This window comes from Strongylocentrotus purpuratus, unplaced genomic scaffold (assembly GCF_000002235.5).
Source record: "Strongylocentrotus purpuratus isolate Spur 01 unplaced genomic scaffold, Spur_5.0 spur5_contig_858, whole genome shotgun sequence".
Classification (NCBI taxonomy): domain Eukaryota; kingdom Metazoa; phylum Echinodermata; class Echinoidea; order Camarodonta; family Strongylocentrotidae; genus Strongylocentrotus; species Strongylocentrotus purpuratus.
The window spans coordinates 2,699,589-2,717,965 of NW_022145566.1; the positions used below are offsets into that span (position 1 = coordinate 2,699,589).

The 18,377-nt window shown below is 36.2% G+C and overlaps 1 protein-coding gene across 3 annotated transcripts in view; it reads left to right on the top strand.

Moving 5' to 3' along the window:
• Positions 1-1,802: 1,802 nt before the first annotated feature.
• LOC585832 (glutamate receptor-interacting protein 2) overlaps positions 1,803-18,377 on the top strand; it is a 56,236-nt gene continuing 39,661 nt past the window's right edge. The window contains exons 1-2 of one of the 3 annotated variants that reach the window (XM_030997882.1): positions 9,334-9,415; positions 14,666-14,812. In XM_030997882.1, coding sequence (XP_030853742.1) covers positions 14,731-14,812 — 82 coding nt within the window. In that variant the 5' untranslated portion in view covers positions 9,334-9,415; positions 14,666-14,730. Of the gene's footprint in view, positions 2,128-9,333; positions 9,416-13,594; positions 14,813-18,377 lie in introns of those variants that run through there. The other 2 variants (XM_030997889.1, XM_030997879.1) reach the window with 2 other exon arrangements.

The window sequence follows — 18,377 nt, forward strand, 5'->3', positions numbered from 1 at the left end:
GCTTGATCGCTTTTCATCTTGTGTTTTACATAATTATGTGGAAGTTCATAATGATGTGACTGATTTAATTTTTCCAAAGTTTGGAGGTAATAAATACTCTCATATATGACTCCGGAATTACTAGTTCCCCCTTGCTGTTTCATATTTAAGTACTACTCTCCTCATTCCAATATCAAACACGCCGATCCCAAACACGACAATAAGAAAGAATACTGGTGTTTATAAAAATAAAGCGGAAACACACGCGTACCACGTTTTAGTCCCGAAATCGTACAGCCTAACATACGATGAAGAGGGAGTGGGAGGGGATACCCCCTTGCGCCAAAACTCTTGCAGGGGACTACTTGATGAATAGCATGTTAGGCTTATATAGGACTATAGATTATTGTCGGATGGAAGCTGATGAGGATGATAATAATGATGAAGATGATGATGTTGAAAATAAAGTTGATAATGGTGATAATCAACCACTTAAATTAATATACATAATGTAATCTTATTTTAGTTTCGTTCAGTTTAAAATAATTTTTAAAAGGCGCGGTCTGTCTCTTTTGGGGCACCGAAACTGATCAGAAATGTCACCTATAATCTTGTTTCAGAAGACTTCTACGTAAACAGGGGGGCGGCGCCAGGTTATTTTATTAGGGGGGGGGGGGCGAATTGGGCCGCCACGCAGGGGGGGGGGGGACCCCTCTCAGAAAATGAAGATTTCTTTGAATTTGATGCATAAATGGCTCGCATACTTTTTGATAAATTAAAGAGAAAGCAGTGTTAAGTTAAACTAACATGAACGCAGGGGTGCTCAAGTTAAACTATAACAGGAACAAGAACGCAGTGGGTGTTTGACGGGGGATGTGCCCCCCTCAAATTTGTAGATTTTTTTTTAAATTGATGCATAATTTTTGGCTCGATTTGGTGCATAATTGTTGACAAATTAAAAAGAAAACAGTCTTAAGTTAAACTTACAGGAACAACAACGCAGGGGGTGTCTGACGGGGGATGTGCCCCCCTCAGATTTGAAGATTTTTTTTAAAATTGATGGATAAATGGCTCGATTTGGTGCATGATTTCGCCAAATTAAAAAAGAAAACAGTCTTAAGTTTAACTAACAGGAACAAGAATGTAGGGGGGGGGGGGTGGGGGTGTCACCATATTTTTCAGAAGGGTTGTTATAGATGAATTTTTCGCTTCCATTGAACAATCAGCAGTAAGGTCTAGGAGATACAAGGGATTAATTTGATTTTTTTCAGTTGGCTAAAGTTTTTTTTTATCGTAAACAATAATAGTTTGAACTTCCGGTAATATGAATGTAATAATGTCGCGTCTAAATCTGATCGCCTGATTTGGCTTGCTTTTTCTCTCTTTTTTTTTGTTCTCTATCTTTATTCCCCCCCCCCCCCGGCCCCTCCCCCGCCCTAGTTCTCTTTCTCCTGGCCTTTCTCTTGGCCCTTCTCCTTCTCGTCCCCTTCCTTTTCTTTTATTCCTTTTTCTCTTCATTTCTTCTCCTTCTTTTCCTTTCCTTTTCCTTCTCCTTTTCCTCTTTCTCCTTCCCTTTCTCTCTTCCCTTTTTCAAAATGATAGGGGGCGCTGCTGCCCCCCCCCTGTTCCCCCTGTGGCGCCGCCCCTGCGTAATAAACAAACATGCAGTGACATGAACGTCCATTTTCATAATTCTGACTGAAACTGCCACCCATTTTCAGTCATTTTATTATTTGTCCGTTTTGTTTTGTTTATTACTACATGTACTTTTTCCCCGCTTTTCTGGTGACGAGTGGCTAAACCTCAGAGACGGACAGTTTCGGTCCTGTTTCTGGATCGAATGACAGCGGATTCATCCACCGCGCAGGAGCCACACCGCCAACGCAGCCTAGCTCTCGTACCGCCGCGGAGCTCCACGGCCACCACACTAGCTGGCTGTACAGCTACAGCAGACAAAATAATAATGCGTATATATAATTGGATGAGACAATCGGATCGAGAAAAAAAGAGTGGAACTGCACAGCTATAGCTCTAGATCTACTACAATAATGGTCTTTTGACATGTTCTGATTCTGTTTCGAAGAAAGGAAAATTGATCAGAGAGAATGCCTGGGTGGAAACCATCCTGCCTTAAAGCAACAGAAGACGGTATGTTATTTCCATGTATTCACTGGAATAAAAGGGTTCGCTCTGTGGCTTTTACAGTTTGCCCTTTTGCTTTGGTCCCATGCGCCGATTTCCATGCTGTCCTTTATTTTTTTAGCGTTTCAATTGTCATATTATTTATTTTGCAATTCACCGTATCTAATGGTGAAAAAGTTTGAGACATGTGTATATAGATCTAAGTGGAGTGATTTTCATTGATTTTAAAGTTAATGGTAATTTGATCATTCAAGGTAGATTCTATGAGAAGATGACTGATCGACTGAAATGTCAAATGACAAGTTTCATGATCGGTTTCAAAAACAATTCTTCAAGTCGAATATGAACCATTTTTTAAATACATATTCTACTATAAATCTAATTTGTTATAGCTTGTTTTATATCTTTTACAACTTGTTTTTATAAATTTCAAAGAATAAAGCTGGAAGGTCTGTACAGAATATAAATAATTTAAGAAGGCAAACTGGTTCATCAGTGATCAGTCGGTAAAGCGTCTGCCTGCCTGTCAAACCAAAGTCAGATCATGGGTTTGAATCCAGGCAGATGACTGAGACCTGTGTTGTGTGCAAACATGCCCCTCCCCTGTTTCATAGACCCATGCTAGGAGACGGTGAAAAACACTACGTCCCTCGGATAGGACATTAAATGGAGGCCCTGTGTAAAGGATAGTCACCACCACAGGAGGTGGGAAACCTTGATGTAGTGGTCCACTTGCACAACTCCAATTAGTTACCGGTAATACTGGGAGGAGAAAGTCGCAGTATATCATAGTGATCAGTTCGCGTCTCCCCTCTCAGGCACATGTGACCCAAAATACTTAATAATAATTTAGCTATACAACTTCAAATTTTTAAGACAAGCTTAAAAAAAAAGAAAAGATAACTTAGTCTAAAGCTTAAAACTATACAGAGAAAGTCAATCAAACATTTGTTTTTCTTCTCTCGTTTATTTCTACCCATTTTCATTTCTACCAGAACTAACAAAATGTCAAAGAGTTAAATTGGATATTATCAATAATTAAGATAAAGTGATCTTAGGGGATGAAAGTGCAAAATCCTCCACTCCCAAAAAGCAGAATGGGAGAGGATGTAGCAATTTATGTCAATGGCTGTGAGACACTTAAACATCTCCTCAAATTTTCTTAAATATCTCCTCAAATTTTCTTAAATGTGATAAAAGAAACCAGTATTATCTTGTTGAATTCATTGTTGTAATTTTGCCTGTTTAATTGATTGATTTGAGAATGGTAAAAATGTGATTTTTACCTTGTAAAAGTTGCACAGTGTCATTGATGAATGATGTATTGGGGATCAAGAATTTTTTTTGGGAAAGAAAGAAGAAAGTACAGCTTATCTCCCAGTCCCATTGCAGTTATCTGGACTAAACTAAAGGGGGAAAAAAATGTAGTCTTTTTTTTTTGGGGGGGGGGGGAGAAAGAAAGACAAGACAAATTGCAAAATGCAATATTTTTTAAACTAAAATATTAACATTCATTATCATTCAAAAGGATTTTTTTAGACATTGAAACAACTTTGAATTTAATCAAGTTTCAGTGCAAATTTTAGATAACTTTCACAATTTGATCAGTGTTCTGTGAGAGAAACAACGTTGAATATAGGGTTCAGAAAAATTTACTAATAATCTAAATGTTGAAAAATGCACAGATTTCACATAAAATATTTATACAATATTACAAGTACATGTAAGTGCAAACAAAATATACATGTGCAGTTTGTGTTAAAACAAATATAACTGCATTTTTAAAGGAATGTGATACCAATCAGCCATTTATACATATATTTTTTATGTTGATTATTTTGTTTTTGTTCTAACTTTTCATGAGGTGTGTATTGTATGAAACGATGTGTGTTACATGTAGGTTGTATTTATTAATTATGTAGGAAGGATACACATGGATGTGAAAATATATCTTCATTTGCTGAAGAATCTATTATTTTAAGTGATGATCCAGATTGCTTGATAGCCATGTATTAGGATTAATGGATTACAACCCACACACTCACATGTTCATAATCACAATTCATAATGTCATTTATTGCGAGAAATCCTGTACTGTTCTGTGTATGCTACAACTTATAAGAAATGGGCAAAATGCTTTTACACTCCAAGTGCTACCTTTAAAACTTTGAAGATATGAAAAGGAAATTGTCATGCAGGCAGTATGTGTGTGGCTCATCACAAAGAAACAGATGTTTTCGAACATTGTGTATGAGGTAACTTCCTCCATGGGGTCTGTTTTAAATCTTGAGAGGTTCTGATTCATCTTAAGTACCCAGGAGCAGCCCCTCTTCATCTACGTGCCCTGGAAGACAATGTTACCCTCCACAGGGCCCTGTCTTTATACAAAGAGTTAATATCAACCGCAACTTTTTTGCAATACATACATGTAAGAGATAGGAGACTGCAAACTTGCGATTGATAAGAGGACTTGCGATAGATCAATCGCAACTCTTTGTAAGACAGGGCCCAGATGTAAGTTGCTTATCCATGTGCCATGGTTTAATGTTACTCTTTAGATGTGAATGTTGGTGAAACCACAATGCACAAGTTGATCGTTGTGCCTTGGTAAAGAAATATTACTCCTCTAATATATAAATGCACTGTTCCAGAATCCATGTGCCCTTTTAGAAATACCCTGTATCAGGCCTTCATGTACATTTAAAGATAAAGTTGAGTTCTGGTCATGCGATTGCATTGTGAAAGAAAAGTTGTGGACTGTGGAATGGATCAGAAAAAGTTGATCATGTCGCATGTAAGTATTGGTGTACACTGCAAGACTCTGGAGTCATCAAAATCATAATAAATTTGGCCCAGTCTTGGTAAAGTAACAAACACTGTACACAGAAGGATGTTTATGGAACTACACAAATGGTGTCGGGGCTAGCTTACCTTGATTTCCTTATCTTTCTATGCTCATTACTCAGCCAGTGTATGTTTTCTACCAAAAGTGTTTGGCAAATGACATTTATTTGTAGTCTTGAACATTCAGTGTAAGTTTCATTTGATTCTGTGAGAATTCATTTTTTTTTTTACCTGAACTCAAATTTATCTTTAACACATTGATAAGATGGTATTCCACTTTTAGCTACAATAAATACATGCACTGTATTCCAAATACCATGTTTCTCACACAGTGTAGGCGATTATAATTTAGGAATATCCAAGCTGATAGACACATCAGCCATTCCATTTATTTGAATCATTGTATTTGAATATTCAAGTTTGGTTGCATTTGAGAGATGTTCTCTGACTTTTGTTTGTTTTGCAGTGTACTGTACGTGTACATGACTTCATGCACAAATTGAACATTGTGAGGTTTAAGTTACGCATATTACTTATTAGGCCTACTATCCTTTGTGTACCTGTACCTGTTTGTGCAATGTATAGTTGGAAGGGCAACCACAAACCAGTGAGGTTCAGGAACAGGATGAAAGTTTTTAAGGTTCAATTGGGTTTTTGTCATATTGTCATATCTCTGTGGCACATTGCCAGTTTAGCCTAACCAACGTCAGCGGGACCCCTGAGTCTATGAGATGGAAGTGAGTGATAGCAATCATTGCTGGGATCTGTATCGATTCCTTTTTTTAAGGGCACCCCCAAGAAGACCAATCCATCTTACTTGGGATATCAGTTTTGTAGGCTAGGTCAAACTGTCCAAACATTGATTAAGTATATTGTGGAATCTGAAGAGGCCAAGTAAGCCTGAATTTCCTGCAACACCCTTGAGAACATTTAAGAGAGCCTTGTAGGAGCTGATTTTAGGGACCTTTTTGGCATTTTTTTAGATTATGACTTGATCAGTGACTCTCATTTTCAGGTGAATGCTATGATGTATTTATGTAACTGACTTTACACAGCGTTCATATACATGAACATGTACAAGCATTTAGCCTTGATCATTTTACATACATGAACATGTAAATGTACTTGAAAGAATCTGTTGTAATGCTTAACATTCATGATTATCTTTTGTGTATCAAGATTGTAGGCTTCAAACTTTACTCTCTTTTTTTCTCTTCATGCTGATTGTTGTACCGGTAAATACATGTACATGTATGCAGATAATATACTATAGAATTACCAAATTTGTGCATTGATCATTTATATGGCTGGTACAAACAGCACATACATGTACATGTTCGATATGGAGTTGAATTCTTAGCATTGTTGTTTTAATTTCTGTGATACAGCATGTAGTAATTAAACGTGTCACTTTCATTGATAATCTCTTTACCACTGAAAGCAATCCCTATCACTTTCACCCTGAGATTTGTGTGAAAGTGACACAGTGCCCTCTATAGTTCAGGGTTTAACAACTGAAAGAACTTTGTTTACATCCATGAAAGTCTCAGCAACACAAAACTGTTAGTATGTACATGCACATGGATCAAAGAACGTGAATTACTTTTAGATGATATCAATTAAAATTGTTTGTGTTGTTTGCAGTTTTGAACAATTAAGTTTTGTTCATTGATTTACAGATGTACATTGACAGACCTACTGTGGAGATCGGAGACAGTAAACATCTGTATAAACATAATTTATTTAAAAAAAGATAATTTATAAGGGAAGTGGTCGGTGTGTTAATTTTGTTAATGCAATGACATAATAAAGAAGGAAACAAGTTAAATTAGATTAAAAAGTCTTAAAAGCAGTGTTTTGCTGCGTACAGTTTATTGAAATATTGTGACATTATATATTATATTATTTCTTAATCTTATTCTCTCTTTTAAATCATATTAAGTAACCATTAGCTACTTCCTAAAATAGATGTCTTGTTATAAGTTGTTGAATCCCTTGATGTCTTAATTTATTCCGAGTTCCTGGCAAGGCTGGCATATTAAATGTTACACATTCATGGGCTAATGGGTGACATACATGTGAATCATGCTTGCAGGCTTAGTTTAGGGTGTTGTCACACACAACTGTAATCACTTAATATCTCAACTAATTATGCTAGCGGAACATGCCAAAACTAATTGTTGAAATCAAACCTAAATTGAATTACATCCAATCGTTGTTACAGATAATGCTTTATTTTGAGTTTGGTCACTACAATGTTGTATGTATGAATGAACACAAAGAGAAGAAAAAAAATTTACATACTGTACATGTATGTAAAAACTTACTACATTGTATGCTTTTCATCTCCTTTTACAAAGCTTTTTGTGAATGGTTTCCTAAATCATCATCTTATTTCATGGTAGAGTTGTACAGGTTACAGCAGTCAGCAGTTCAATACCAGAAAAACTCTGCCTAAAATTATTAGCTACTTGAATGTTCTTGGTTGTTGGGATGTGATAAAAGATCATATCATGAGGTACATGTAATTCTCGCTACCCCAAATAGCGATTCTGCCGAGATCCGGGGAAAATCCTGAAAACGCGCATTGCATTATGGGATAGCTTTTCGACATTACAGCTTCCTGTGCAGGCGTTCGTGATCACAACCCTCTCTTTCACGGTAGAGTTTAACGGCCTTTTGTGCTAAAGTCACTAATTCTGCCCGAAGCTATCCATTGCATATTATAATCTGTACAAATTACACTGATTGGCATCGATTTTAGCGTGCGTGAAAACTCTGCACAGCGAACACAGGCGCTAGCGCCAGCGGGATGGGACTCTATACCGGAAGTTGTAGTGACGACCCGAGAGAGTGAAAATTACCTCGTCTCGCGAATTTCGAGATTTTCGTACCTATTTAGGGTAGCGAGAATTAACAAACAGATATCAAAGACAGATTAAAACCGGAGAGAAAAGAAGGAAAATAGAAAAGTTCCAGTTTATCAGACCTCTATGAAATATTCCCCATTGATATTCATTCTGTTTCCACCTATCTTTTTATGATTTCTTTTCTTCATTGTTGACAAGGGCCCTTGAGGCACCTCAAAATTTACAAAAAACAGTTTGTAAAGGAAACGACACCAAACACAATACTTGTCCAAGCATATTCAATATTAACACACTGTTTACATAACAGTTTGTCCAACACCAAATATCAGGCAGGTACCTTGCTCAAATACTCACCTCTTATGCTTTCAGGATGTCTAGGGCTCAGCAAGTTTTTTCAATGAAAAGAAAAAGAAAGAAAGAAAAGTACAGATTGAAATTTATGAAGTTATAAAGGAGAAGAAATTTCTTATACCAAAGTTTAGCTAGCTTAAAAATTTCATACATGTTTGTTTCAATATCACTTTATTAACAATCATGATTATTAACAAAGGAAGTAATAGTACATGTACATATACTTGTATAGATACTATTTTTTTTTTTTAAAGTACCAGAAAGAAAGAAAGCACAGGTCATGTTTTATTATTAACAATGTAGGCCTAATACGTCATATTATTTATAATGGAAACAAGAGACAAGAATACCGGCCCTTAGTATGTATGAAATAGACATACATTGGCTGGTTGCTGTAAAAGTTTGTATCACTGAAGTTTAAAGGAATTTTGTATGAGCATGAGCCTCATTAATTAACTCCTATTGCTGTCTGTCACATTGTGTACACAATGTTCATGTATGTAGTTCAAAGGAAGAAAAAGAAAAATAACAGTAGTAGAAATGAAAATTGACTAAATATAAACTTACATTTTGCTATGTAATTTAAATTCTTTGAACCCTTCTCATATGCATAGGATACATATTCCGAATTTCTTATGCAACAATTACGCCCTTCCATCTCCTGATTTTGTGATTTGTAGGTTGAACAATTTTATTCAGGGCATATTGATGAAGTTACTTTTTAAATTCTATAATATATGTTCAAATCAAGCAAGCATCAAGTAATCAAGATAAAGTCATTTGCTCTTTCTTGTAAATGTCCCCCTTTTTTGTATTTGTTGAAGAACTATCAGACTATAATAACATCTCGATGAAATGAGCTAGAAATGTCCGTTGTTACTCCTCATTGATGGTTTCTGTGAAGCTAGACAGCTAGACACAAATACTGGTAACAGAAAGACACCCCTTTTCCCTGGCATCCATTTTCACTGTTGAATGGAGATGGTGTGAGCACCAACAAGTTGTTATTGTTCTCCTCCTGAATTCTCATTTACATGTAGAAGGACCATCCACAATGAGGAGAGGAATCCCATTCATACCTTTAGTTTGACCATGAATACATTATTGTAGATCAGTTGTAGTGTGTCTATTTGAAGAATGAATCAGTGTAAGTGTAATGAGGAGAGCCAGGCCAGAGAGCTTTCCTCCCCATCATGGAGGGTTACATCTGCAGGGAGTTTTGACTTGAGGTGGGAATTACAGAATATCATTGAATTGGACTTTTCCTCGATAGTTTTGTTGATGCGCTATTTTTTAGCCTTATAGAAAGTTTTAACACAGCCTTCTTGTTGCTTTGGACTTTCTGTGACAGTGTGGGTTTAATTTCAACTTGGAGTTTTGACTTGAGCTTTGGAAGAACTTGTGTATGTTGTTGGAATACTTCTTGCTCATTGTAGATTTCTCTGGTATAAAGGATTTAATGAGTTCAATGAATATTTTCGTCTTCGGATGGTGATATTCTTCTGTGATGATTCCATTTTACCTTGCTAAGAAAACGAGTAGGCCTTTCATGTAGGCAAAGATCCATTTGGCTCTTCATGTAAGTGCTTTCCAAGAGATGTTGCAATTAAGCAATTAAGTGCCTTACCACAGGCGCAACAACCTGATTTTGAACTCGGAACCTCCCTTATGGGACCACTACCTTCGTCATGCCTCCTCATACCATGGATATGAATGGATTATGTGCATTTGAATAATCTTTCTTGTTGGACAATCCATATTCTAATTAATTTGTTGTTGATGTTCTGATGCCCTGCCCCTCTGTGATCATGTTTCTTAAATTACTATTTCTGTGGTACTCAAGAAAAAGGATACACACAGGTGTGTAGAGTTAGAGAGAAAATTGTTTCACTGAATTTCTGAATAACTGGCTTGAAGATATTTTAATTCAGAAGAGGCTTCATAATACATGTAGGCTAAGTGCAAACCTGCATGTATTCTTGACTTTTAAAGTGAAGCCTTGATCAAAAGTACAATAACTATGGAGATGTCAGAATATCCTTAAAAGTTCATCCAACAACTTTTGCAGCTTGTATAGAAGTTTGACAAATAGACTCCCACTGAATTTCATGTTCTTTTTCATGTATTCTCCCATGTTCGGTGTAAAATATACCAAATAGGAGAGGGAAAAACACTAGACATATTCTATAGTATAGGGCAACACAGAGCTTGTTTCTATTCGGCCAGTGACCCTCCAAAACGCTGTTTTCACACTGTAATGACATCGTGTGAAGTGATCGAGTTAAATACTTTCTCAGCCAGGAAATTAACTTGATTCGAAGCATTGACATTTCGGCCAACCTGCTTTTACATTAGGTATAAGGCTTTCCTTTGAATTTGTTCTGTGCTGAGAAAACATGTCTAAACATTACTTGAGGCCACGAAAGCCGAAGTAGACTAAACTACTTAGTTCTTTTTATGCTGGAACTGTGATGTTTTCAGAACAAGCAACTTTGAGAAATGCCGCATAAGATTTTTTAGAGCCTGCTAGTCATTGATGAAAACTCAGAGCTAATCTGAGATACTTCATAACCAAACTGAGTGCAGTATATTTTCTCATTAGATGAAAATTGTAAAATATAAAAGGATAATTTAGAATTGTAAGAACAATAAAGGAAATTTACCAATTTGTTCTATTTGGCATATTTAGTACTGCCATGTTTGAGGTTTAGAATTATATCAAGCCCTCATAATAATGATGTTGGCAAAGATGTTTCACGTCTATATACATGTACAGCAAGATATTTCAAGTTTCCTGTTGGCATTTATTTAATTTAAGATTATGATTTTTTTTTTTAAATTGCATTCCAGCTATGAATTAGAAGTTCATGTGTAGATGCTCAGGTGATAAGTTTAGAGGGCAGTTTCTGTTACAAAGGATTTGTTCAAGTATTTGCTTCATGACATCCATCAGTATGACAGAACTTAGAAGCCTTTCAAGAACATTGTTATATCAGGTTATAACTTTTAAAAACAGCAGTGTAAAGTTTGGTATCGCTAGAATAGCCATCAGTATGACATGAGTTCAGACCTTTGAAGAAACCATTTGATCAGTTAATTACTTTACTGCCTTTACAAGCTTGGTGTTACTTTAATAGAAGTCACATGATCATTATCAAAGAGGAGAGTGCACATGCATGTGTCTGAGAATTCTCTTTTATCTTTCCTGCATGGGCTTGACATTTTCTTCGCTGTACACTTATTGAAGCAGGTCCATGTATCATCAAAGCCTGTGGTCATTGAGGTGTCAATAGACACCTCTACTTTTTATCTTAGCACACCTGGCGTCTTAAGATCCCAACCCACCACCAACGTCATTCATCTGAAGACTGCCTATTGAATGAAGACCTACATGTATTATCCATCAACAGCTTGCAACAACAAGTTCTTCCCATGATTTCCTCTTCAGCAACCTTTGCCTGAGTTTTCAGACATGTCAGGATAGTCGTATCTAAAACTAAAGAGACATGCAGCTAATACATTATTTGAAGCAGCGAGAGTTTGTTTGAAGAATTTTGGAATTACCTGATGGAGTCTTCTACCTTTTTATTTCAACAGCAGTCAAATCAGAGGAAGTATTGGAACCCATAGGAATCATTGATACCAGTTAGACAGGTTTTTTGTAATCATAATCATTGTTTAAATTCAGTCAAGACATTTAATGACTTCCAGATTAAGGTAATTGCTGGTCATCTTGTTGCCTAATTGCCTGCTGGGTCAGTTGGTCGTCTCAGATAATTTTCTTCCTGTACTGTAGCCTATGTTGCAGTGCGTAGGTATTGTGTGTTATTGACCCCCATCAGGAGCCCATGTGGGGTGTGTTTGTAGATAATCAGAGTTCATTAGATGAAATCAATCAAAGAATGAGATCACCTGGTGGATTACATTTGTGTCAATTCATTCCTGAATTGTAACATGATTTTCAAGAACGGCTGATCTTTCTAACTGGATATTACCGGTTATTCATGTATTCTTCTTGATTTGAGATGATTCACTTTGAGAGAGACTGGTAGTGGTTCACTTGATTCGGCAAGGATGTAAACTAATTGACAACATTTTAAAAACTGGAAGAAGAATAGTGAATCATAATAAAGAATTGTTCAAGGAAAAATTTTGCATTTGATTGAATTAATTTGTCTTGTATTTCTGTAGTTTCATCATTGTCAGGATTTATGAAAAAATCTTTGTTATTGCAAACTATAAATCTGTATTACCAGTACTTTTGAAAATATTGCCTTGTAAAAACTTGTCTAGAAGAATTGGTGCTTGGTTCGTTGTTACCCAATTTTGGGTAGCCTCATTTCAAGAAGATGAAAAAGTGACCCACTGCTGAGTTCACAAGCAGGAAGAATTAATCTTGGCGTGATATACTACTGAACCCGCGGAGGTCAGGCAGATGTAAGAATCCATGGTTATCATAACGTTATGAGCGATATGAATTATGACTTGCTGGATGGATACCTAAAGTAGCTGAACTCTGAATGGCACAGCTAGGTCAGCTGTTAGTGACAAGGATTCTGCATTTCATGATAGTGGTATTATTCTGGATGGACCTTATGGAGGTTAGTGAAGATGTAGGGTCTGTTCTTAAATTGATAAACTGAAGCAGAGTTCGGATGCAGTCTTTCATGGATGGATCAATATCTCCTGTATTGATAGTGATGCGTCAGGATTCTTCAAAGTACCTTCAGCATATTGCTCAACTTTTCAAGGAAATTGTTGTTATCTACATTGTCAGTTTTCCTAGAGGAATCAGAAATATTTGTTAAGACCTTCAGTGAAGTTCGTGCCTCCCAACAGAACAATAAAGTTTGGGACTTTGGGTGTATACTGTACTGTGGTCTGTAGCAGCAACCATACACTTGATTTATGCAGCATGTATTTTGTGGTCAGAGCTTAATTTCTCCCAGGTGTTTGACTTGCGTTCTAGCATTTTGGTATAATTTCATCAATTTATCAAACAGTAAAACAGAGAGAGGAGTCTGTTGTATGGCTCACTACATGATCCAGATGCTCTAGTTACTGTTCCATTATTGACCAGGCTACTCATCAATGTGATGCGCCTGTCTCTGCTGATAAGCTGTCAGTTGCTGAAGATGTCACTTTGAATCATCCAGGAGTCCACGTCTGCTGTCTACAAACATTCAGTAACATACTTTTACGTTTACTCACTCAGCATACCTGTGATATCTTCATTTTATCATCAAGGGATCTCTGTTCAAACACCCGATGTCCGTACACCTGGGGCAATGCGAGGTTATAAAAATCGCTTCTGTTGCTACTGCTGCTGCTGATGACGAAGGGGCGATTTAAGGATTAAGAAAATGACCTCACTGAAGCGAAAGCTTTATATTTGGTCTTGAGTGATCAACTAGGCGTGGGCCTGGGTGGATGGAAAATCAAGCAGCTATTAACAAGGGGATGGTCGCGGATAGGGGATTTCTTTGTCATTATGGACTGATCTTACACACTGGAGTCATCGTTCGGAACTCATCCTCAGCTGTACCTTTTTGTGATTGATGATTTTCTGATTTCTCTTTGCATTTCAACAATAACGGTTGAAAGTATGAACTGACTTTGTGGATTCATTAAGTTAGAACGCTCTGTGTTACATGAAACATGAAGGAGCTGTTTAAGATGTTGAAATAGAAAATAAGCGCACCATATGCTGAAAAAGCAAGGAATAATCTTTAAAACTGAACCAGATGAGTGGATTCTTACTTATAATCTAGGGAATCTTACCATTCTTAAAAGGACATCAAAAAACTTGATTTTTGTGGATATTATTATTAATACTGTCTTGACTTTTGTCTGGAGGAAGTTTCAAATGTTGATGTGACCTCATTTCAAGAAGAATAGTTTATCTGTGGATCAACCAAAGAATTGAATGGGCCTCAGTTCCATCTTATGGATAAAGCTCTTAATCTGAGTCTTAATCCATCATAAACCGTCGTTCTGTCACTATAATTGTGATATGTCTATTTGGCATGAGAACTTGTGTGATTATGTAGACTCGTACAGGATTGGTATTTCTGCAGTATTTTTGTCTTCATGCATGTTTCTGTTATTGAAATTCTCTGAAAGAAATAGGTATTTATCAGTTCGTACTGAAGAATCTGATACATCATACAGTGATTTGGTATTCTTGACATGGATATTATAAGTCTGCTGGCTGGTCAGTTGTTAATCGTAGGATACTTCTGAAATTTGCTTGGATTTTGCCATAAATCATTTCTAAATTTCTACAGCATCAACCGACTCTTTGACCTGAATCAGGATTAACTTTGGATTAATCAATGCCATTCTTTCTGTCTTGCGACTGTTGATCTCTTTCTTGTGATTTTTCCTTTTTGGATAACAATTATCAGAGATTGTGACTATCCATTCACAATTACCGGGAAAGGAATATTACCACATTAAAACTTCATCTACATGTACAGTGTAGGAGGTACCTGAGAGTTTAGTATTTCAAGAGGAATACACCCCCCCCCCCCCCCTCATCAGGATGCCGCTAAGATTGAAGAAAGGATGGAATTGGCGTACAGCCAAGCTTTCTCTCTGGATGCTTGACATTCTTCGTAAAGATGGTAAATATTCATCTTCATTCATACTAATCAGGTGCCGAACTAACAACCAATTACATCCTAATGGTAACAAGGTAGCATTGTGGCATTGATGAAGTTCATTTGTATACATATTCACTCTGATCACTGGCAGATTTAACAGGGGAGTTCTTGCCCTAGGAAAGTTATTCACAAAACTTGTGAGTCAAGAATTGTATTACTATCCGATTTAAAAATCATAGCAATTGATGTTATATAAAAGTATAACAAACTATATACTGTATAGGCATATATTTAATCATTGACTAATATAGTGTTACATATTGTAAATGTAGGTTTCAGTGGGAACAGGCCTCTACTTTCTCAGGTTGAAAGTAGCCTCACCACTGTAGCCTTATTCACATATATTGTGATAAAAACAATTTTGGCAAAATTAGGTGTTATTTGCTTCACAATTTTGTATCTTAAAAACCAAGGAGTTGCACACAGATAAGTGCACACTTTTATTTTATTTTATGGCGTCATTACCGCTCTGGTATACAGGAAGATGGGTGAATGGATTGTCTATTTCTATGCCCTAGTTCATTATGAATTGACCAGCATGTCCTTTATGGTAATTTAATCTGTTCAGTTCAAGGAAATGCTGCCTGTTCTCAATCATCATAGTGAACAAACTCTGATAAATGTAGACAGTGTCTTCTAGAAGTATCTGCATCACTTCGTATCAAAGTGAACTCATCAAAATTGGTTCTTTGTTGGAGTCTGGGCAAAAATTCAATTAGGCCTACTCTTTGTGCTGTTTGGTTTAAAAATAAACTTTATATTTAACAGTGGGAAAGTGAAATTGCTTTTAGTGCTTTGTATATATTTTTGGGATTTTACTGTAGTAATACTAAATTTATGAAATTAGAGTGACCCTTTGTGCGAAACCCTGGGTGGCTGCCTACATCTACATGTATCTGATATAAAGAGGTAAATAAAAAAAAAAAAATGATGCTTAATTATTGGCTTGTTAGATGTAGATGTGTTATGCTCTGCAGCTAATGAATATGAAATATGTTTGTGAGTAAAATAAAATGTTAGAAAGTAAAAAAAAAACTGATGTATAGTTACACACATATTGAACAAAACGTATATTGATGACTCTTATATGATGTAGGATTGGCATTTGATTTGAATGCGACAGATCTTTGAAAGGAAATATTTTTCTACAGTCTGGAAGGAAATTTGTACTGTGATTGTTAAATCAGATACAATGGCATTTACACTGCAAGTAAAAAAACCTGCAGTGTAAATGTTCGCGCGCAAAACATCCGTTAACTATTCAGGTTTTTGCCTTTGCCTATGCGACTCTCCTTACTTTTGAACTACGGCGTGCAGAGCACGACAAGTCGCGCATGCGCACTACTCAGAACCTGAATGTTTCAATGGCAAGCATATATATATATATACAGACAATTATACATTGATTTTTCCAGTGATGCAAATGGTAGTTCACATTAGGTTTTTTGCAGTATGAATAGGCCTATTGTGGCATACTGGATACATAGGATATCTCTCACAACAAACAGACATTAAAATCCACAGCGCAATGGGACAAACAGACTTATCAAATCACTGATTTCCGTCTCTGAGGTCCAAATGACCCTATCCTACTGATATTAAACTCACAAATTCTGACAGGGAATGGTCATCAGGAAGTCATATTCAAAGACAATTGTCTGACCTTGAAAGTTATTTCAAGGCTCCTGTTCATCCGCTTTGTGGCATTTGTTATGGCCAGGATGGAAAACCAGAGACAATAGTGAGGTTCACATGGCAGTCCTTAAAATTTAAGTAAAGGTTGTGGTTTTATACAGTACTTTGAATTTATTTTGTAGTTAGGGACAGTGCGGATGTACTCATGGTTACAAAACTTTAAGTTATCTCGAAGTTAGTACAAACTATGACACATCTTAAGATTAGCGTGATAACTACGAGCATCGATCTGGGGGTCCTTATTCAAAGTTATGTGTTGTGTGGACAAAATTAACTTTGACGTTACACTAGCTTGTAGTTTACTTTATATACTGGTTTCAGTACCATGTGATCCATTGTCATGGTTAGTGGGTCATTGACTCATTGTTTTTTACAACTTTGAGGTTTCGTGAACTTAAAGTTTAAAACTATGACGGATCTGTGTGAACTACATGTATGAACTTTGCATACAAAAATACATGTACAGTAGGTATATTTTAAGAGCATTAACTCATATGCACAGATTTAATGACCCCCCTGGCTGATATATGATATTTGATACATTATTAACCTACAAAAATGAGTTGTAACTTTAGATTTGTAGAATGCATAATGGAATGCATAATGAGAATATTCAATAACTATAAGGGTTTGTATAATGAAGAAAAAAAAACAGTTTTAAGAAATTATAAGTTTTCAGAGGTCTCTCTGAAGGATCAAAGGAAAACAATGTCTTTAATTGTCGCAAAGAAAAGCATTCCAAAACATAGGAGCTGATTAGACGAAAGGTTGGTTGCCATATCACATGAACATATATATATGTTTGGCATCCATGACATTTCTGTCACCATGAAAATTGTTTGCTTTTGTTTCTAGACATTCATGGACATGGGTTTCTGATATCAATTGTTTATGCTCCACGGTCTATTTATACAGTGATTGACAATATGATTACTTGATAACTTCATGATCCTCATTTTATCTTCGGATGAACCATTACACCCAGTTGTTCCAACTACCGGTAGTGCTATTTTAGTTTGAATGGGATTGATCTAAATTTTTTATTTTAGGTAATTCTAATATAAACCTTTGTGTCTCTTTTCATCATCATTGGTCTAATTGAAGCTTTTATACAGTATGGTATGATTCATAATATTTGGGTTTGTACCAGGAAGACGGGTAAGGATAATATTATATAGAGGTTGTCTGGGCATTTAGTTGTTGGGTCATTGACTCATCTTACCATTGACATTGTGTGTGGGTTGAAAAATCTCTATTAGCATGGGTGCCAGAAAGTTTGATAGGAACTTGTTGAACACGCACAGGAAGAGATTCCATATTGTAAGATTGCTGTGGACATTGTTCTTTTTTTAGGTGAAAATATCCCCCCCCCCCAAAACAAAAAAAAAGAAAAAAGATGTCAATACAGATATAAGAAGGAAACATCTATTCCTGATCCATGATCTATAAAGTTAGTTTTTTTTTTCATACATTTTTAAGAAAATTTTGAATTATTCTGTTTGTTTTGAGCTCTGAGGATATATATCGGGATAGAACGCAACAAATTTACTAATTATCCATTCATTTATTTATAGCTTTTTGCAACTAGTGTTAGAATATTAGTGCTTTGCCAAAAGAGAGAGAGAGAGAGAGAGAGAGAGAGAGAGAGAGAGGGGGGGGGGGGAGCGAGAGAGATCAGCTTTTGAAGCTGATTGGACTAAAGCATGCGACACATCCGATTTCATCCTTCAGACTTCACCCTAAATCTGTCTGTATGGGGAAATCATATCCATCATGATGTTCAATCAGTTAAAGAGTAAAGTGGAACACATGAGATCATGTTTATATGTTA